Source organism: Eptatretus burgeri, chromosome 4 (genome assembly GCF_056783735.1).
Source record: "Eptatretus burgeri isolate ZD-2024b chromosome 4, Ebu_testis_v1, whole genome shotgun sequence".
Classification (NCBI taxonomy): domain Eukaryota; kingdom Metazoa; phylum Chordata; class Myxini; order Myxiniformes; family Myxinidae; genus Eptatretus; species Eptatretus burgeri.
This window is the reverse complement of record NC_140964.1, coordinates 112,215,554-112,238,910: the sequence shown is the minus strand read 5'-3', so window position 1 is coordinate 112,238,910 and position 23,357 is coordinate 112,215,554. Positions and strand designations below refer to the sequence as shown.

General features: G+C 40.9%; 1 protein-coding gene across 2 annotated transcripts in view; it reads right to left on the bottom strand.

The window, feature by feature from the left end:
• Positions 1-7,016, bottom strand: part of LOC147028907 (cytochrome c oxidase subunit FA4-like) — a 164,688-nt gene extending 157,672 nt beyond the window's left edge. The window contains exon 1 of one of the 2 annotated variants that reach the window (XM_085879739.1): positions 6,885-7,016. Coding sequence is in view for 1 of the 2 variants with exons in the window: in XM_085879742.1 (XP_085735868.1) it covers positions 6,885-6,890 (6 nt within the window). In the remaining variant the exon portion in view is untranslated. The remainder of the gene's footprint in view (positions 1-6,884) is intronic. The other variant, XM_085879742.1, reaches the window with a different exon arrangement.
• Positions 7,017-23,357: the final 16,341 nt, after the last annotated feature.

The following is a 23,357-nucleotide window of genomic DNA, read 5'->3' as shown; positions in this document are numbered from 1 at the left end:
GTGGAAGAGCGAGAGCAAAATGGAAGGGAACAAAATGGAAAGGGGAAACACTAACAGCAGAGTGGAAGTGAGGATGAGAGTTAAATCAAGGGGAGGACACATGGGGTGAACAGGCACACAAATTGAATGAACCACAGCAAGAAGAAGGAAGGGAAAGTGGGGATGAAACATAACATGAACAAAGCAACTGACAACTAACAAGTGAAAAGAGGTGAGAGAGAGAGAGAGGGGGGAAAACACATAATAACCTGGAAAAAAAGGAGAGCTTAGGAATTGGGTCATTTGAGGGTAAAAGAGATTGTGAGTATGGATGAGGGGTGAATGAGGTAGTAAAGAACAGCTGACTTGAAGCCCTGGAGGGAAGAACGTGACTGAACAGCATTAAGCATGGATTTGGGGAGTTAACAATGAGAGGGTTACCTGCAGACCCTTTTCACCTGCCCTTTGGAAACCTGGGAGGGACAAAACCAAGAGAAGGCAGAAGATGGAAGACCAAAAAAGAGAGGGTAGAATACAAAGAGGCCATCAACCTGGCCGCGATGTGAGTGTAACAGGCCGAGACATTAAGCTTCGTTGCGGGAGTTCCCATTGTTTTTGAGGGCCTTGCTGTCCACAGCATAAAGAAGGGTAAGGTGTGAGGCATGGGTGGCAGCCCAAACGGGAGAGCCATCAAGCTGTGAATGAAGGCATTGAAGGTTGTCGAGAGTTCAGATTGTCAAACTAAAGTCTTTGCACAATGAAGGATGCCCAGTCGATGGCTGGCTTTGGTGGCCATCTTGAAATATAGTCTGCCCAAGAAATATGACAATGTTGGAAATATGGTGTGTTGGGTTGGACAAGGATGAACACTCAACTCTTCTCTCCTCCCTCCCCAACCTTCCCACTCCATCTTGTTTAATTTCATCATGAGGCCACAACTTATAGATAATCCCATTTTCATTCATGTTGATTATTCCTGAAATATAACAGTTCAAGTGTTTTGGAGCGAGAGCAAGAATAACTGGATCATGGGGTGTGGTGCTGTCGGTACATGTGCAGGACAAAAGTGCGAGTCTTTAAGTCCTTGGTGCTTCCAGTCTTGCTCTACGGATGTGAGATTTGGACTCTGATCAGGGATCTGAAATGGAGGGAGCCTCGTGAGTGGAATAGGTCAATGGGCTGACCACGTGCATCATGGTTGCAGCAGGTTGATCGGCATCTCAAGGAGATGGGGATGAGCCAGGCATCTACCTGGGGGGTGGCCAGATGGAGGCCCCTGGAGTACCGGCAGAGAGTGGACGCAGCTACTTGCTGCTCCGGCACATGCTCCCATACCTGACCTGACCTGACCTTAAAATAACATGAAGAAAATAGAAGTTACCCATTGTATAAGGTGGTACAGAATATAATGCCTTGCCATGATGTTGCTTCATGCTGATTAACAAGATGGTCATGGAAGCCATGGATGGTACCGTGGGAATATATATGGTCGACCATGTACAGGCTCTCAAATAATTCTCACAGTTAGAGAAAATCCAGTAAAGTGAAGGGTCATGATTAGCATAGTAATGGGCGATATATCCCACTTATAATATCAATAGGAAAATGGAAGTTATATGATACTTTAGAGGCATTCATTGACAAAGTGTCATAAAACACTTCGGTCATCACACAATATCAGTGCTGCTGAGTAAATGAAAAGTTTACGTGCAAAGTAGGAAATAAAGATTATCTGGATGTCTGTATTATATTTGAACAAGAAAAATGGATTGCGCAAAAAGGCTTCCTTGGAGTTCAGTAGGAAAAGGCTGCTGGGCATTGCTCCAGCAAATAAATGACGTCACGTTGTCTGGAATCCCAAAGGTAGTATATTCAGGATAAATAGTGGGATATATCACTATTGCCACACTAATCACCCTACACTTTACTGGAGTTTCTCTAGCTGTGAGAATTACTCGGGCCTGCACATGGTCAACCATATTCCCACTGTGCGGTGGTCTTGTCCATGGCTTTCGTGACCATCTCATTAATTAGCAAGAAGCAGCATCATGGCGAGGCATTGCAGTCTGTACCACAGCACCTAATGGGGCGCGAAATAAAGTGATGAAATAGATGGGAATCAATGAGCCGTGAGGGCGGGCTGGGTAACGGCGATATCACAATCTGAGGCCTTTATCTGTCACACATAAGCTGCTAATGAAATTAAATGAGTACATCTTTCATATTCTTACTTTTAGCCACCAAGTTAGGAAGGCGTTGCTCTGTATGAGCCCCTGCTTGTGAAAATGGATTGAAAATAGAACATTCCAGAAGCATTACAATTGCTTGGCTCATTATGGAATTAGACCTCGAGTACAGAGAGAGAGAGAGAGAGAGAGAGAGAGAGAGAGAGAGAGAGAGAGAGAGAGAGAGAGAGAGAGAGAGAGAGAGAGAGAGAGAGAGAGAGAGAGAGAGAGAGAGAGAGAGAGAGATAAAGAACCTTTTAGCCTTTGTGAAAAGATCGTTGAACCATCGCACAATTACTAACGACAACTTGGAGACGTTCCTTAATCATATACCTGCTCCGCAGTTAAAAAGGCTAGTGGAATAGTTTAATTCCCAACATAAGGTTCTCATTCTCGGTTCACTGGGTCTTCATCTTGCCTTCTGTTTGTATAATTACTCTAAACCATCAACAAGGTTCATCAATGCAGGACCAGCTAATATAATATAGATAAGATGTAAGAATGCTCGAATGATGATGTTCAACCATGTTCTTACATCAGGTCAATGTTATAGCTTCTAATAATGAACACACGATATGAAAAGGGTCGATCAAGAGGAGCACATATCGGTTTGCTAATTTTTTTTTGTTTTCAGGCATCAAGATTCATCGTAGATGTAAATTGGTTTGGTAAGTTTGCTGTTCCCATCTGAGCTCATGTTGATGAGCTCGGCTCATGTTGATGGATTCTGAGTTTCAAATCCCATCCACTCAACTTTGTTGATTTGTCCAATGTCAAATGATCTTGCCCTTCAAATCCTCGATGACTTTTCTATGCTGAATAAAAATAATAAAGACGTTGAGAGCAAAGAAAATGACTTCAACACAACATGTGATAATCGACAAATACAATAAGAACAAACACACACATACGAGTTGCTTTTTTTGTGTCTCATTCAGTTATTAGCCAAGAATATTTTCAAGATCATGGTGATGGATGTGAAATGTATATAAAATTTAGTTGGAGCTGAGTGGTGACATCATTCCCAACATCCATCCATCCATCAGGCCCATACTCTGTGCAGAGCGTTGGTGCTGCCGAAGCAATCTCCTTGGCTATTGGGCACAATCTTGGACAGGTCGCCACTCCGACACAGGATATCAGCAAGCTGGCACTCATTTTGCCAACCTCAGAAAGATGATAGGCAGAGTCAACCCCACCTGGTATTAATTCAACAGCAAAGTGGGATTTTAACTCAGGATGCAACGATCCCAAGCCCCCCCCACCCCCACCCCCCCGACCCTTACCATTAAGCCAACATCAATTCTAAGCCCACCACCCTTACCACAAAGCCAACACCAGGCATATTCCCAGCAGAACAAGGGGAAAGGCACAGTGATTTTTATTATAATAATAATACTGGGCATTTTTACCCGTCACTTTGTAAAATGAAATGACGGCTTGTTGTCTTCACAAACATTCTGCTCCATTCACGCTAAAATTCACCTGAGGCCGTCTTCCATCTGTTTCGAAGTCAGTGAACACCACCTTAATCAGCCAACCTTGCTGCTTATGTATGATGTAAACAAAAATCACTTCTGCTTCGCTGCAAAAGTTCAGTGTTGTTTGCTTTGGTTTGAACATCCGCTTAAAATGAGTGAAGTGAAACTTTTTGAAAATTTTGAATTATTCTCACTCACATTTCAACATTACTGTAACGCATATTTGTTAAGTTGTTCAAACTTTCTTTATACAAAAAGAATTTGATCTGTAATATTGTTTGTTTGTTCGCTGGGTCAGGATACCACCGCGGGCACTATACAATACACATTCGCAGAGATAATTGGGGTCTTCCCTCCACTCTGAACCCTCTCCCTCAGATGTGTTACCCCAACAGAAACCATACTATGGGTCTCCAGTTTGTATTGTGCATGTTGCCCAAATTTGGTTGGATTTGGTCAGTATTTTTTTAATTTCTGAAGCATAAATAAACAAACTAGAGAGTTTGGAGAACACGTTACTCCACACAGTGTTTAGGTATATCATTTGACTGAAATAAAATAAATCTTTCAAGGTCGTTTTTAAAAATTAATTTCAGAATTTGTTCCGGGTGCTCATGATATCTCACTTCGTCTTAAAGAAGAACACCATGACATCTTTAACATCCGCCATCAAATATGGGCAGACATGATTCCTGTTTAACATCCATCCAAGAAACAATACACATTGATGAATCACCAAGCCAATGAAACACCACAATGACAGTTTGGTAGCTGGGTCAGGATTCAAACCCACACAAGACGGCTTAAAGGTGAGTGTGTATACCTCTCACAAATCTTTACAGAGGCATATATTTGAAAATATAAAATCCATACTGTACAGTATGTGTTTTGTTTTTCTTACCAGCATATTCTATTTTGAAAAGTCCAAAAAAGGTTGGTGTCTGACTAGTTTTGTTGTGAGATGCTTTTGAAAGCCCCAAATACACTGAAACCAGCCCCCAATACATGCATGAACACGAACAACACATAAACACATAAAAACACACACACACACACACACCTATCTTTTGTCTACTTCCCACAGCCACCTTTGTCCATCCGTTTGCATTATCTTTCGTATTTGTCCAATTCCTTTCCAAGCTGATAAAGTGTCCTTACTCCATTAATTCTTCCTGGCAAACTATTCCCCAGAATAACTACTCTCTGAGTAAATATTCCCTATCTCATCTCATATCAGTTATCCTTTTCATTTCACATTAAGAGTTTAAGGTGTGTGTGTGTGTGCTCTAGTCCCCTCAGAGCACACACCTTTCTAACAGCATCTATTTTATCGTCACATTTATCTCCACTTAATCTTGTCATTTTTTTTTTTACATGACAAAATCTTACTACTTGTCCATAAAACATTCAATCACCACCCACTGGAATACATGGCTGGAAATATGACCTAGAGGTGCACACACTCACCTTTAAACGAAATGAATCAAATTGGTTCGAATCCTGACCCAGCTATAAACTCTCTTCCCAGTGTTTCACAGGCAGGGTGATTCATCAGTGTGCGTTCCATCCATCGGATGGACGTTAAACTGGGCGTCCCGTCTGCTGGCATTAGTCGGTGAATGTACATAACCCATGGTGTTCTTCGCGAAGAGTAGGTGAGCTATCATTGGCACCCTGAACAAATTACAAAGTCCTGTTCTAACCCTACAGAGGGAATTGCATCAGCAGCAGAGCCGCCCCCTCAGCCAATGATGATACCCCACAGTCATGTGCTGCATAAGAAAGAAGATGACCAGAATACATGAAGAGTTGTCTGCATTTCCAGGCCCAACCCTTGTTCCAATTCAGAACCACATCGTTTGACATGTATCCAAAGACCCAAACCAAAGCTGGAGAAATAGCTTTTACTGTGGCTGTAGCAAAGGAGTGAAACGGCATACCCTTTTCCAATTGGAGGGATCAGAAAATTAAACTGAACAATTGAAGAGCAATTTTGGTCCGAGTTTACGAAAGGCTTTTAGCAAGCATCTTGTTAACACACGCTTAACCCTCAAACGCTGATAAAATATCGCCTGTCTAGATATCAATTTACAAAGGGAGATAAACAGACGATTATCCTGTGAAACACCGCACATACGTATCTCCAACATCCAATTGAAATGATGCAGTTGCATAGAATCGCAGCACCATGGACAATTGTTGGAGGGGATTCAGCGCATTGCTCCTCATCATCGGTTGGTCCACGTCATCTTACATGAGATTCAGCAGCCAACGAAATGATTAATTTGAGAGTCTGAACCAAACTTGATAGTGTCATACTTCTCCAAAGCATTGCATCTATCCTCCAAGATTCTCAATGAACGTCGATGAACTGCTCCATTTCTATCCTCTTCTGCCTCGTCAAGAGCTAATTAAAAGACTCCAAACGCATCCATATTCACAGTACCTTGCAAACTACATATCATAAGCCATGTAATTGTTATACATCAATTTACTAAAGCCATTCTCTGCAGAGTGCTGTAATTATAACCGGTAACCAACTATAGTTTTAACTCCAGTATGAAGGTGAAATTTCTGTGGACAACTGTAGTTACCTCCACCACCGAAGGTGAAGGAGGTGATGTTTTCACCCCTTTCTGTTTGTCTGTGTACAGGATATCTCAAAAAGTTGCGGACTGATTCTGATGAAATTTTCTGGACAGGTTCGGAGTGCGACAAGGACGAACCGATTTGATTTTGGTGAAGATCTGGATCCGGATCCGACTACTAGAATTTTGAAGCAATTCTTCACCATTGAGAGATCGGGCCAAAAACTATATCGGGCACGATATCTCAAAAAGTTGTTGACGGATTTGGATGAAACGAAGAATTGTTTCGATTTTGGTGAAGATCAGGATCTGATAATTTTTTAAAGTGATTCTTCACCATTGAGAAATAGGGCGAAAACTGATATAGTAATGTATAGCATGATATTTCAAAAGTATTGCGCCCAAAAGGGAAGGGTGGGAGCTCGGATGAATTCAGGTGCAATGCTTTTTGTCATTGTTTACATTCTCCAAAGTAAACAATAAAACAACCCTCTGCTCTCCAATCTTTCTATTTTAAATAAGACCTGCCAGTGCTCAAAACATTTTAAATATCTTCCGTACACGACACCCAACATAGCACAAAACAATAATGAGCACACAGATAAACTTACCTCCATACATACAACACCAGATCACTAGTGAATAACAGCAGAGCAGGTTATCGATAATGTGATTGGAGTTTTTGCTTAAAATCGGGACAACAAAAACACTCCTTGGTTGACCCTCAACAAATGGCCATGCCTCGAGAATAAAAGTGGACACGTGCTGAGACCGGATCTACTCTCACTTTATTTATAGACCAGCAGTGCAGATCTAGTTCCTTTTTTGGTAGGAGGCACCTTTTTTCTTTATGATGTATAATCCTCACCATCCCAAACTTCATTCATATATGGTATATATCTACACAAATCAAACCCCCTAACTTGACGAGGCAGAATCAAACCCCCTAACAGAATAACTTCCATAGTTATTTCTAAATCTTATTCCTGGGTCACCAAAGAAGCTCTACAAAACAAAAACAAACAAACAAACAAAAAATCGTCTTGCATATTTGTGCCCAATTGAAAATAAACAATAATTAATTTAATTGAAATACCTTGCGATTCCCTACATTACATTAAATTCCATCAACTATTTCCTGGCCCATTCTTCCAAACTCTGCTGCACCTGCTTATTCTCTTTCCAGTTATTTACTTCATTCTCTAGCTTTGTCTTGTCTGCAAAATTAAGATAAACTAATTCATATTCCTTCATCTAGATAATTTATTTAACTTATCAAAAACATATTGGACCTCTGTGACGCTCCACTACCTTCAACGCTACCATGTTCCCATTTACTAATACCCCATTCCCACTACCTATCATCTGCCCTCCACCATTTACAAATCTCTACGCTAATAATTATTTACCCATTTAACCAGCTGGTTCCCAACCACCCACCCCACCTGATACACTTGGCTGTTTTTTAGAATGTCGACTCATATAGGATACAAACAAGGAAATGGCTTTCCAAATATACAGATGACACAAAGCTAGAAGGTAAAGGGAGTTGATATAGATAGCCTACTTTCATAGATTTCACCTTACTTTCACTGTGAGCTCATCCAACACACTCATAGTATAACCTGCCAATATATTCAAACTTCACCAATAGTGGCCATTACATTAGCAGAATGTGACTGTGATGTTTCCTTGTGTTAAGCCACCGAGCAACGTGACCATCAGAATTTGTTGACGTAAGAAATGAGTTGAGACGTGTCACCGATGAATTGAGCCAGAGCTTGAAAATGTCAAATCAAGCCGTTCCTGCAATTGTGCGAGTTGAGTGGAATGGTGAGATAACTCGATCTGTGTCAGGGCAAAAGGTGAGTGCCCCCAACTCCCCCTCCTTCTTCACACGTCCAGCCATCTCCTCCATCACCCTTCATTATAGAGGCAGGCCTTAAAAGTTGATTTTAGGTCATGAGGGCACTCAGTGACAGAGCTTGCCTGGAGCCAGGGCATTCCCTGTGGGACTGCTGCTTGTGGAATTAATGTCCGAGGAAGGGGCCATTGAAGCGGCACCAGGAGGACCGTGGGGCGGGGAGTGGATTGTAAGGTTGTCGCGAAGGTAAAGATCCTGTCAGTAATGTCTGAGTCTTTGGACCTAAATTAATAGGATGCGACAGGCCTGCTTGGCACTCATTCCAGCACAACGCAGGGCTGTCACAGCTGCTTCCTTGTTCGACACTAAATGACCTGCAGTGTGGCCCAAGCTGTCCCCCTGCCACCATGCCCTTTACACCATAATGACAGCAGTTTCTACTGGGTTTCTCACAATTGCTTATATGTATAATCAAACCTCCTTTACTTTCACAACTATTGTCATACAAACCCAGCAACCTCCAAATCCACAGCTCCTCTCAATTTTTCACAACAAGCTCTACATCCCATTACAAGTGCTTGCATGAAAAAAAATAAAAAATCTATTGGACGGTACAATTTGAACAACGCATCCCATTCTCCCTGCATGACCTTTATATCTCTCTTACCATCCTGTTCTCATAATCACTTGCCCACCCCTGTGTGTGTCATGCCACTCTACTGTGGTAATTAAGCCAAAGCATTGTCTCTTTGCCTCCCGAGCTTCATTGCTCTCTCCCCAGAGTACAATCCACATTGATAATGGAGTCAACTCGGAACTCTTAACGCAAAGGTCAGAGGTGTGTTGACGAGACACACCATGGCATACATGGCTCGATCTATGGACTATGACCGAGTCGGGTGCCTGGATTTGAAATTCAAGCAAGTACAGCTTCATAGCTTCTCCGCATCGACTATTTTCCTCCCTTTTCCACCATCGATGTGCTGCTTATGTGTTCAAAATGGCATACGCTTATATTCAGTCGATCTGTGCGTCACTCTTGCGAAAAGTACAAGGGACTGACTATCCAGAAGTCAAAGAAACTCCTCAGGTTCTGCACCAAGAGAAAGGTGATGACAAAAAAGGCACCCATCATAAAATTAGTGAATAGTTGTTTCGATTTGATGGCTTTCATCAGTGTGGATGTGAATTCTTCGTGATCCAGGAAGAAAAAAGGCCACAATAGGATCAAATGTCTTGTAATCATGAGGGACACATTAAGGTGCTGTCACGCCCAGCTAAACTGTTCAATTATCCGCTGCCAAAGTTTTCACCTTCCTCAGAGAAGGGAAAGGGGGAAAAAAAAACAGCATTCTCTTTTCGCTTTTCTCATAAAGGGTCCTCTGTCCATCCCATCTTAGAGGTCTTTGAATTGGTCAACCGTGCCGAATCCCCCACCCCTGGCCAAGTCCCCCACCCCAATCCGCCTCCCCCCAATGAGTTAGCATTTTACTGAGCAAGATAAGAAAATGGTAGAAAAACAGTTAGGAGAAGTAAAATCGACGACTTTGTCAGCACCATGTATTTCCATATAAGTGTGGGGTTTGCCAGGGAATGCTTTTGGCCCAAGTCTTTCACGAACTGGCTGGCCAAGTCTGATGTTCAACTAAAGGTAATTTGGGCGGGTTCGTGGTAATTAGTCAAGGTTGGCAGCGATGACTCACCTGTTCTTCATGAAAGACACGGTGAGATCATTAACATCGACCAACTCGAGAGTTCATAGAACACGATACCCCATGCAGTGTTCAGGTGTACACTTAAATTTTAATAAAATAATGATTTTAAAGATCATTTATAAAAAATCTGGAAGTTTACCGCCGCTGAAGCAATCTTATACACCACCCATATACACTGTAATAAGACGACGTTGAGTGACAGTTTAGGAGATGGAGGCTATATATTGATCACCATGGAACACAGTGTCAATCAGCATCACACGTAGGCATATCGACGACCTCTACTTCACCCGATACCCTCTCACATGGGCTGTGCTTTACAGCTCCGAGTACATACATCACCTACAAAACATATCCAAGGACTGTAAAACTGGAGGTTCTTGGAAGTATTACGAAGGCGATTCGTGTTATACAGTGTTCAAGTATATAAGTAAATTTAAATAAAGGTTTAATAAAGAGGTTTAAAGGTGTATAAATAAATAAACTCCATGTTTTACCACCGTTTACCCAGTGTCTATGACATCACCCGATCTAACATGTCACATTCGTTCTTCATGCCTGTTGTTTGTGTCCTTTATAACATCCTTACAAACAGTGAGTTTCCTGTTGGGAAAGATTTTCAATTTTGTTTGACTGCCAGGCAGGCAGACAGGGTTAAAATATTACCTCCCTCCTCTCTACCCATGTGCGATCGGGACAAATTCAGAGCCAAAGTATGGCAAAACAAGAAACTTGCCTTCCCAGTCATGTTCCGATTTATGTTTAAAATATAACATTGAATTTAAATAAGTTGTTCCTCCATTATAAGCAGATAAGGCAGACCTAATGTATGGTGCACACATCACCCTGCTGATGAAACTCCAGGGCAGGGGCATCGAGAATCAGCACGAGCCCCGGGGCAAACAACCCGCCCTTCACCCGCCCAGCTCATTCTTTTTAAACCTTTTATAATCCTATCTAAAAAGACATCCTAAATTAGTTCAGTAACGATCTTATAAACAAAGCAAAATCACAGCTGTAGCCTTTTTTAGCTCACACTGCAATAAAGTAAATAAAGTCTCAACAAATATCTATTAAATCTACAAACAAAATATATTAATTATAACTCAAATTATTATTTGAATCATTCTTAATGTATGAATCATACGGATACAAAGAAAAAAAACAACACTGCTTTTTATGATTAAATGAAGTTAGAACCCAAAGGTGCTTTGTGGGCTTTACAGCGAGCAAACAGTTAAATAACGGCATCAAACTCCTATTACCTTGCTCAAGGCATCTCCACTGTCAGTGTCCCCAAACTCGTCAATCAATCTTGACACAGTTGATCTCAGTAGTGTATGTAATGCATGTAGTGTCGGATGTAGCGACGAGGAAGTGAGGATGAGGGTTTTCGCTTTATTGTTAAAAATAGGATGAAGTGGGAATTGAAAAAAAGAGAAACACAGGCCCAGGACCCTCGATGGACCCCAGGCCACAGGGCAGCGACCATTCCCCCCTTCCCATCCTCCTGTCATCAGTCCCACTCCAGAATGACAGCCAGTCGATAGTTGGTTCGAGATTCAAACCTCGGCAAGATAGCTCAAAAGCAAGTGAGCATGCCTCCAAGCTCTCTGTTCCCTGGCAAGCTCTAAGTTCTAAGTTCCCTGGTATCAAAGGCAAAATAAAAACTACAGAGTTCATCAAACACTTCATCACATGCATTCTTGAGAAAAAGGACATGGGACTTTATTGGAAACAGTCTATTGGAAGAAGAAGAATCTCTAAGTTCCCCTGCCTTGAAAGCATGAGTGCCAATTTTGATTGGTCGAGATGGTGTATAATTTTGCCAACGTATTGCTAAACTGAAGGTTGCAGTAGTCTTTAACTGAAGGACATATTCGCTTTGTTCGTGAACTTTGAATAACAGGTGCGATGGTAAGTATGTGAAGCCGATGGGTCAAACAGAATGGTTCAGATCTGATGGTGCTCCAGTAAGATGCGTTTTTCATCATCATCAAGGTCCATCCATGTATTTTCGCAATTACAGAGAAACTGATAATTTTTGAATGATATTTGAGAAAAATATGCACTGAAGACTTTTTTGGGGGGGATGAAGCTACCAGCTCCGTCGATGCATCGCTAGGCACCACTATTTTGTCTGAGTTTCGCTGTTCCTCTGCTCTCAGAGTGCGTGGCAAATTTGATTGGTCGAGAAGGCCCAAATTTTACCCAAGTTTTACCCTACTGTAAACCGAAAGCTTTTGAAAGCTTAAACCGAAAGCAAGCAAGGCTATTCGTGTTCTACAGTTTTCAAATACAGTATATAATTCAATTGAAATAAAACAAAAGTTTTAAAGGCTGTAGAAAAAAAAATAACCCAACAAAAAAAACATTGAAGCGGAAGTTTACCGCGATTGATGCACCCTCTTTTACACCACCTTATCTAACACGTTAAATTAGTTATTCGTGCTGATTGTTTGTGTCCTCTATGCATCCATAAATACAGTAAGTTTCCTGTTTGGAATTATTTTCAATTTTGTTTGCCTGACAGACAGACATACAGACAGCCCGATTCAATTGCTTTACCTCGCTGTGCATTTCCGTGCTTGGAACGAGAAGCCATACAATTTGCCAGAGTCAAAGAACTGCTAAACTGCAGCTTTGGGTTAGGATTCGTGTTCTACATTGTTCAAAATATAATTGATTCACGAGTCAGTAAGTGACGACTATATTCGTTATTGGTTCACGAGTCGGTAAGTGACCACAATATTCGTTATTGGTTCACGAGTCAGTAAGTGACCACTATATTCGTTATGGGTGTGTGTCTGTCTGTCTGTCTGTCTGACTGTCCCGAGCATAGCTCCGTGGGTTTTGATCCGATCCTGATAAAATTTGGGTGGGAGGTTTATATCATGATCCAGTTGAGTTTTCCTGAGAATGGGCATGCTGCGCCCATTATGGGCGGAGCCACGCCCAAAAAACATGTGTTTTTAGGGGGTAGCCGATTTCAAGTTACATCTTCTCCGAGGGGGTTTGTCGAATCTGGCAGGGGTTTCGATATTTAGTTAGCCCAATTGCACCTGCACAGCCCCACGGAGCTCGATTTTTCATTTTCGTCCCAAGGTCGAGGTCACAAGGTCACGAACTTAGAAAATGTCAAAAAAATCAATAAATTGGGCATCGAGCTCCTCAGGTTTTCAACTGTTTCGAATGAAAGTTGGTATGCAAGTAATGCTCTTCGAGTACTACAACTTTCATCATTTACGTTTTTCCCGATTCCTGCCAGTTTGCCCGTGGCGTCCCCTCGAAGGTCAAAAATAAAAAAAGGCAAACCGTGTACATTGCTCGTGAACCATCGCCGTCTCCAGACTTGTATTCAATTAAAATCAAGTTGTTGCTCGATATAGACTTCAGACAGAGTGAACCGATTTTTTAACCACGCGTTGCAGTACTCGCACGGCTTTGTTTAAAAATAAAAATAAACAAAATGCACAAATGTAAAAAAGTTAGCAGAAAAAAAGACATTTTCAGGAAAGAAAGATTGAAAAAAATATTAAGTTAGCAATGGCATTTTTAAACATTAATATAAGGCTTGAAGTGGAGTTTATACATAACCCATGCAGAGGACACAGGCATCAGCACTGTATGCATCTATGTACATTGACAAGAATTTCTAGGATATTTGTCAACAATGGAAAAATATAGCTGGTACCTGGGATTTTAACCTAAGTTGAAGGAATCATGAACCAGGGGTTCAGATGGTAACTTTAACAGGCCAACCAAAGGATTATCAAAAAAGGGCAGAAGGGGGGGATGGAGGGTTGGAGGTGAGCAAATCTTAAATTAGCAAAAATGAAAAAGATTAGCAAAAATGTCGGTGAACAATTGCATGGAAAATGTGGAATGGCACTCGGTAGAGTACATATCTCCACCAGGCTGAATAGTTGACGTGTTGTGGATGTCTGTCCACCGGATCTGGATCTTCACCAAAATCGAATTGATTCGTCATTTTCACACAACCAACCCATCCATCAAGTTTCATCCAAATCCATCAATAACTTTCGAGATATCATGCTCACAGACAGACAAACAAACAGACGGTGCTGAAAACATAACCTTTGTCCACCTTCGGTGGCAGAGGTAGCACACAAAAATCTCCTGTGTGGCCACAATGTAAAGATGAAACTTTACTGTATTTAAATGCTGCATTGATTTTATTTTTACCTGAAATAAATATATAAATAACCCCACCCATTCCCAACCCCGATTAGGAATTCCAATGCATGTGGAGACCATGAGGTCTATCCACCCTGCACAATGGTTGTTCACCTATGATTTTTTATCCATGCACTGTTATTGTTAAATGCTCTCGGTAAGGAAGCAGCACATACCATTTTTCAAGTCTTTAGTATGACTGGGTCAGGGTCAGATTTAAACGACCAACTTCCCAGACTCAGGGCAAATAGCTCTAACCATTACACCACCAAGTCTTGTTTGAACTTTTGGTGGAACGTTAATTTTGCTCTTTTATCTGTTTTGTTCATTTCATCCTCACTTTTGTCTCATTAGACTTAGTTGTGTTGTAGTTAGAGCACGTGCTCCGAGTCTCGTACATTCGATTCTGAGTGATATCGGACCTTAACAATGGTACATGCTGCTTCCTTGTTTGATGCTCAGCAGTTAGAGGATAGAGTAGCAATCAACAAAGCTTCACACAGGTGCATGTCCATATTTCACTGTTGCATGTAATCTGCAGGCACAGGTGAACGTCTGTACACTAATAGCAGCTGTCTCTATTAGTTTACGACATTCTAATTTTAAAAGATTATCACCATCTGTGGATTTCAACTTACACTGTTAAGAAAAAAGCTTTTTTTTCTCACCTTTGCCATGAAAACGTGTCTCGTTTTAGCTCTTTTGACGTGTGCTTGCCCTTGTGGGAAAAACATTCAGCCTGCACAGAGTAAAGGTGCGTTACTAACACGATACCCCTGCAGCGATGATGTTCTTGGCAAAGGGAATTTTCATTACCCATGGGTCTTCAAGCTTGTAGAACTTCAAACAAACGCTCTTCTTATCTTGTTTTATTCTTCTCTTCTATGATTTCAATCTACACTCCGCTCCCACCCCTCTCCCAAACTCTGCCCCTCGGTGTCCTTAAGTCTGCATGACATGTTTACCTGCAAAATGCACTTCATTTTTAACCATACCTATCTTATTACTGAATACCTTATGTGTTAAGTATTTTTCATTTTACATACAATGATTTACAAGGATCTTAGACACAGGAGAAGGTCACTTGGCTCATCATGCCTGCACTTCATCCACACCATGAATTAAATATAATCAGTTTTTCAGTTAAATTTCACTGAAAAGGGAGTATGGAGAAGAAAAGTGGGGTGATAAAGGGACATCACACCATAGTGGTTATTTATTAATTTATTTACCTCCATATTTTTAATTATGAGGAGGTTAGAGGATGATGGATGCAAAACGGCCATCATTAAATCCGCATATTGATGTTGATACCTTTTCACAGATATTACAATCACCACACCAATCTAAGAAATAAAGCTCATTGTAACCAATGATTCACCGACTCATTGACTCACTGATATTAAGGATCGGTACTTTCTGGGTGAAAAAAAGGTGAAATTTTTGCATGCCGATGGATGTACTGGGAAAGATCGATGCACTGGGAAAGATCACAGAACCATCGGAAAGCATCTGTAAATAAAAATATAAATAAATGAAAAAATAATTGAAAAAAAATGCAGGTGAGCGACCCAAGACAATGAGGAAGCACGGTAATTTTGTGTGCCAATGGACATCAAAGCCGATACACTGGGGAATTATTTTTTTTACAGAACCATTGGAAAGCATGCCTAAATGAAAATATAAATAAATAAAAATAAATTAATTTTAAAAATAACAAAAAAATTAATGCAGGTGAGTGACCTGAGACAATGGGGAAGCACAGTAATTTTGTGTGCCAACAGACATTGAAGCCGATACACCGAGGAAAAATCACAGAACTATCGGAAAGCATCCATAAATGAAAATATAAATAAATGAAAACAAATAAATAAAAATAATAAATGCAGGTGAGCGACCCAAGACAATGAGGAAGCATGGTAATTTTGTGTGCCAACAGACATCGAAGCCAATACACCGAGGAAAATTACAGAACCATTGGAAAGCATCCGTAAATGAAAATATAAATAAATGAAAACAAATAAATAAAAATAATAAATGCAGGTGAGCGACCCAAGACAATGAGGAAGCATGGTAATTTTGTGTGCCAACAGACATCGAAGCCAATACACCGAGGAAAATTACAGAACCATTGGAAAGCATCCGTAAATGAAAATATAAATAAATGAAAACAAATAAATAAAAATAATAAATGCAGGTGAGCGACCTAAGACAATGGGGAAGCATGGTAATTTTGCATGCCGATGGACATTGAAGCTGGAACACCAAGAAAAATTATAGAATCATCAGAAAGCATCCATGAATGAAAATATAAATAAATAAATAAATAAAAAAATAAAAAAAATCAAATGCAGGTGAGTGATCCTAGACAATGGGGGAAGCACGATTCACTATTGCTTACAATGTGTAAGCATACCCCGCGAGTACATGTGTATATAATCACCCATCCATAAATAAGCTTCCCACTGCTCCTGCCAAAATCCATTCACCACATTATACCCAAAGCTTCTCGGACTCACTGTGAAGCTCTTTCTTTTTTAATTTAATGGGCTATTTCAATTAACCTTATTTTAGGAACACTGGGCATACCATTCATCACTTCGCTGATGGATTTAATCAGAAAAACTGCATGTTGTACTTCAAAAACAAATTGCATCTGTGAGTCTCAATTAGGATGTAAAATGAAGTTAAACACGTGGAAAAGGTCCTTCTACAATGCATAATTGTTGTTGTTGTGGCTATTGTTTGTGTGCTCCATTAGAACCATGACATTAAAGCTCAAGGTCCTGCTTATTCTTCATCAATCCTGGAAAAAGGGCTATTAAAACAGGCAAGTTTTTGATTAAAAAAACGAATTTTTTGTTCCAATTAAATCGATTATTTGCTTTCCATTGAAGTAAATGGATTACTACCTTTCCGACTGTGCCATTTGTATGATTGTATAACAGCAGAAACTCTTTAGAACAAGTAAAAAAGACATAAAATGTCATAGCCCCCGGTGTTTTAGTAATTTTGCTGTACGGAGATAAAGAGCTCGCCCATATTTATTGAGAACTAAAATGCCCGCCAGTCTACCAGTTGGCCATCTTTGATCAAATCGCAAAATAAAGAGAAATGCATTTGTATGCTGTGATGAACTGTGCTTGTGCCAAGCTTAAACAAAAATCAGACCATGCATGTTGGCAAAATGGTTGGGGACACATACAAGTAAGAAAATGGGCATCAGTCAGCCATCTTGGAATTGATCTCAAAAAAAAATGACGCACTTATGCAAGCCATCATTCTTTAACAGTGTGGCCAGTTTGACAAACATCGGTAAAAGCATGCCCCATAAATGGTTGAGGACGTGATCAACATTGGGTTTTTGTACAACCAAAATGGCCGACAGTCGGCCATCTTGGATCTGATCTCGAAAAAAAGATGAAGGTTTCACCACATCTAACCACATCACATGTAAGCCATCATTCACTACCTGTTTGCCAAGTTTGAACAAGATTGGTAAATGCATGTCTGAGAGATGGTTGAGGACCTGTTCGATACAGGATTTCTTTTTACATCGAAAATGGCAGTCAGTCTACCTGTCAGCCATCTTTGATCAGATCACAAAATAAATTGAGGGGCACATGTAGGCCATCATGTACTATGATTTTGCCCAGTTTGAACAAAATTGGACCATGCATCTCTGAGAAATGGTTGGGGAGACATTTAAGTAAGAAAATGGCCCTCAGTCGGCCATCTTGGATCTGATCTCAAAAAAAAAAACAATGACGTAAGTATGTAAGCTATCATTCTTTATCTGTTTGCCAAGTTTGAACAACATTGGTAAATGAACGTCTGAGAAATGGTGGAGGATGTGTTCAACATCGGGGTTTTTTATAACTAAAATGGCCGCCAGCGGCCATCTTCGATCTGAACTCGAAAAAAATTGACATGCAAATGTACACCATCATGTTTCCTGCTGTCGCGTCAGGCAAGATTAGATCTGTGACTTGCTATAGGTATCATGTAAACCTGTACTAACCTGGTTCCTGGTCGGGTTGTCGGTGACTAAACCATCTTCCCCACCAGGTTTCCTGGTGAGGAGGATATATGATATGGACACCCAGCAGGATTAAAAACAAAATCTGTCAAAGAGCAGAGGAGCGCCTTGTGAGCCAACGGCCAACCATATCTAGAGCCCCACTGTGTCTGCGGATGTCCTACTGCAGCTGGGTTACTTTTTCTTAGGAGGTTGGTGGCAGGTTTTGCACTCCTTTGTAGGTTGGTGGCAGCCACCGTAAAACCCTTCATTCTGCAAAACACAAAAATGTAAAGAAATCAGAAAACCCACTCTGTAGGAGGACCTCCTGTGTGGTTGCCACTGCAGGGCAGCTCACCAGATGATGGGATTGTGGAAAAGCCTTCGGGACCCCCACTTTTGATGATAGGAGGAAAACCACGGGGTAACCTTTCCAGGTCAGATTGCGGTAGTGTGTGTCGGGTGGTGCTGAGGTGTCGTCCACTAGAAGGTGGACTCCTTGGGTTAACCTGAGGCGGTCCCTTCGGGTGGGTGCCTGGAATGTCCTATCCCTAAGAGATGATGATCACCAGTCTCTTTTATCATCTGAGCTCAAGCATTTGAACATCGGTATTGCAGCACTCTCTGAGGTTCGGAGACCGGATAGTGGTGAGATCATAGCAGGTGGTAACACCTACTGTTGGTCTGTCTCTCTGTTGGTTACTATGCCAAAGGAGTTTCTGTAGCTCTGTCCAATAAGATGACTCCAATGATAATTGAGGTAGCACCGGTCAACGAGCTTATTAAGAGACTAAGGATTCGTCACCCTTTGGGTGTCATTTCTCTGGTCTCTGTAGATGCTCCAACTGAAGCGAGTGATCTCACCATGAATGAGGCATTCCATGCTACACTCGATTCTGTGGTTTATCAGTCCCCAGATGAGATATTATTCTGGTCTTAGAGGATTTCAATGCATCAACTGGAAGGGTTGGTTATTAGACATATGTTGGACACTAAGGGTCCCACACATGTCTGAGGACCTTCGGGTCCTCACTGAATGCAGATGAGAGTTTCAGCATGGCTGCTTGCAGCCTATGTTGATCTCTGTAAAGCATTTGATTCAGTGAAGCGGGATGCCCTCTGGAGGATTCTTGGTCTTTGTGGGGTGCCACCAAAACTGATCAATCAGATGTCTGAACTATACTCTGGTACTGAGAGTGCTGTGAGATGTGGTGATACCATTTATAACTTATTTCCAGTTATAACTGGAGTTTGTCAGAGGTGTGTAATGGCCCACACACTTTTCAGCACTTCTATGGACTGGATTCTGGGGAGGATGTCGGAGAAATCAAGCTGCAGTGCTTCCTTTGGGAATGTCAAAATCTCTGACCTTGATTTCGCAGATGATGCAGACCTCTTTGCGGAGACTCTGGATATCCTTTTGGGGGCTCTCGAGGTGCTGATTGAGTTGTCAGAGCTGTTGGGATGATGGGTTTCCTGGGTCAAAACTAAGATCCAGGCTTTCAATGACATATTGGATGCTGCTATCTTGTTTGTACCCATTTGTGGTGAGGATGTTGAGGTCACGGAGAGATTCACTTACCTTGGCAGTGATATTCATGTCTCTGCTGGCTGTGAGCAAGAGGTCAACAGACGTCTGGGTCAGGCCTGGGGAGTCATGGACTCACTGGATCATGAGGTGTGGCGCTGTCGCTACCTGTGCAGGAGGACGGAAGTCTGAGTCTTCAGGTCCTTGGTGCTTCCAGTCTTCCTCTATGGATGTGAGACGTCGACTGTGACCAGGGATCTGAGATGGACACTTAATACCTTTGTCACCCGTTCTTTTTGTGGAATCTTTGGCTTTTGCTGGTCAGAATTTGTGTCCAACGATCGGTTCCTGAGAAAGACTCAAATGAGGTTTGTTGCCTGCATTGTACTGAAGCATCAGCTGTGGCTGTATGGACAAGTGGCTCGTTTTCCTGATGCTGATCCTGCTCACCAGATTCTCTTGGTGAGGGAGTCTCAGGAGTGGAGGAGTCCATTGGGCTGACCACGTGCTTCGTAGTTGCAGCAGGTTGCTCAGCATCTCAATGAGATGGGGATGGGCCAGGCATCTGCCTGGGGGATTGCAAGATGGAAGCCCCTGGATTACCGGCAGAAAGTGGACGCAGCGATGCGCTGCTCTGTTGCATGCTCCCATACCTGATCTGACCTGATCATCATGTATTATATTTTTGCCAAGTGTAAATAAAATTGGTCCATACATGTCGAAGATATGGTTGCGGATGCACGGACGAATGCACAGACACGAAAATCGAGACCGAATATATAGTGCCCCATTTAGGAGTAAGTCCATTGTGGGTTAATAAAGCATTACAGATGGAGAAACTGAGCTCCTTTTATATGTAGATAACAAATTATGTTACAATGTAATAATAATATAGTCCATTATGCACGAACATAGTCCGATTTGTTTTTTATTCGAGAACCCTCAATAAATTCCCATGCACTAAAAACTATATCTGTTAGGAACCTAATATTTAATGTAAATGTAGCCTAATGTTACAGAAGATGTAATATGATCCTGAGAGTTATTAGGTATCACGTGATTTATCATGTTTCCCAACAGTGACATTGAACGGTTTTCACTCAGTCACGCTTTGGCACTCACTTTGGAAAAACTCGTGTTTCTCCTCAAACATTACATCAAGAATACATCCTTAAAGGAATATCAAATTGCATTAAAAAGTCGCTTTGGTGGTCATACGAAACCTTCAAAATTGGTGATATCGAAACTGGTGAAGCAGTTCAGAGAAACAGGCTGCGTGAAAGTTAAAAAGCACATGCGCCAGCCAGCCAAGTGGCTGCACCAGAGTTGTTGTTGCACCAGAGAAAGTGGACAAAGTGTGGGAGAGAATGGAGGAAAGCCTGAATAAATCTGAGTGTTTAGCACAACAAGCTCACTGTTCATATGCCAGTGCAAGGAATGCAGTCAAGACACTAATACTTTGTCACTAAAAAATTCATGCACTGCATCATTTACTTGAGACAGATAAAGAAAACCATGTTGTCTCATGTGAGGTGCTGCAGAGGATGGTAAGTGAACAAGGCAATGTTTTGGATGTTATGGTTTTTGCAGATGAAGCATGGTTTCATCTTTCCTGGCATGTAAATTCACAAAACACTCATTTTTGGCGACATGAACAATCTTATGCAATGCATGAAAGGCCATTACATCCCTCAAAAATTGGTATTTGGTGTGCTGTGTTGGCAAAGAATTATTAGCCCAATTTTTTTTTTTTATCAGAAACAGTAAACTCAGAACGTTACATCAACATAATCCATGAGTTTATTGGGCACCTTACAGAAGACAAAATCAACCAAGGATGGTTTTAGCAAGATGGTGCCACAAGTCACACTTTGCAATACACCATAAATGAACTTATGCTACTCTTTGGTGACCGTGTAGTGTCCAAGTCATTGTGGTCACTTCGATCCCCAGATCATTCGTCACCAGATTTATTTTTGTGGAGATATTTGAAGGATATAGTGTACACTATAAATCCACTTACAATTGGTGAATTAAAAGCAATAATCAGTGACACAATCAGCAAAATTCCCCAAGAAATGCTACTCTGTGTCAGAGAACATGCTATGAAGAATGAATTTGTGCTTGGAACATGGTGGTGGACACTTTTAGCACTTCATTTAAGGTAATTAATGCTGTGGATCATGTCACATCTTTCTGTAACATTTATGTAAAATATTAGTTTCCTCAATGATATAGTTTTTAGTGCATGGGAATTTATTGAGGGTTCTCAATATATATATATATATATATATATATATATATATATATATATATATATATATATATATATATATATCACCCTGCACTATTCTTACATCCCTCTAACATTTCTTGCTCCCACACAAAAAAATATTTGTACATCACTTGTCTCCAGGTATAACATAATTCTAAAATGCAAGCCTCTTCTATGTACCTCCACATAAAAGATTTACTAAAATGCAAACCAACGATTTGACATGTTGATTCTGTCGATGTTTAATTTGACCCCCTCCTCAACCTTCTCCCCAACACCCTCCATCTCTGTGATAAGTCTTATCTCTAACATCACAGTCATGATTTCATAATCAGGAAAATGCAAATGAGAGAATGAGCTCAAATGATTTGTAATAAAAATATGTTACATGATATATTTAGGTGTTGTATCTAATGAATCAGGGTTTCAATATGTGGATGAATAAGAAATTGGCAGATGCAGGTCAAAAGTAGGGAAACTCTTGTGGATCCATAATATTCTGTTTCCACTTAACCCCAGTAAGTATTATTCCAGGTTGTGTTTCTCTTTAAGCAAGCCTAGAAGAAAATACCAGAAATGATCTGAAGCTTGGGCTGCACCTGACCATGATCTCTTCTTTAAGTAGCAATGTTTTCACCCTCAATAATCACAAATGTTACATACAGTATTCCCAAGGGCAAGTTCGATTGCCAATACAATTCGATCCGAATACAAATTACCATCCAAATTCTTTCGAGCAGACATTAGAATGGCTTTGCCATTGACGTTGTTCTTCAGACACTAAATAGTCGAAAGCATTTATCCCAATATGATAGACTTTTCAGGTTGGTAACCTGGTCATATCAAGCATGTTTCTTCACTGGTCAAACCAAGTTCTACGAGATAAAACAGTGGTTAACTGGAGCGAAGTCGATGGTGTGCCATTGCAAATCCCCACCTTGCCCACGAAAAGCAAAGTTGAACAAAAAAAGAAGATCAATCAGAGATTGCAGACCCTTGCCAGGATTTGTTTTGTGTGGTGTTTGTGTATTTTTGTGTGGTGTATTTTGTGTGGTATTTGTGTAGTGGTGTGTTACCTAATAAATTAGAGACTTCATTAGAACTGCCACTTTATAACTGCTGGCAGTGATGACCGGGTACCAAGACATCCCACTTTGATGCAACCCCGCTTTGATCGGACACCTGATCCTAACCCATGACGTTTATTGCTATTAAGATGAACTCAGAATGGGATTAAAATGAATTCAATAAAAATCAAATGGCAAACCAATTAGGTACAATCCTGCATTGGAGTCATCAGAAGGAACCCAAACCAGCAAAAAGCAAAGATGAAGTCATCACGAGGAACCTGGATAGGATTTGCATTTCAGCTGCTACTCCTCTACCCTCAAACCCATCCAAGCACAGCTCAGTGATCCTTATTTTAAAAAATAAAAATAAAAAAAATAACCCAGATTCAAAAAAAATCAAAGAATTCTGCATGCCAG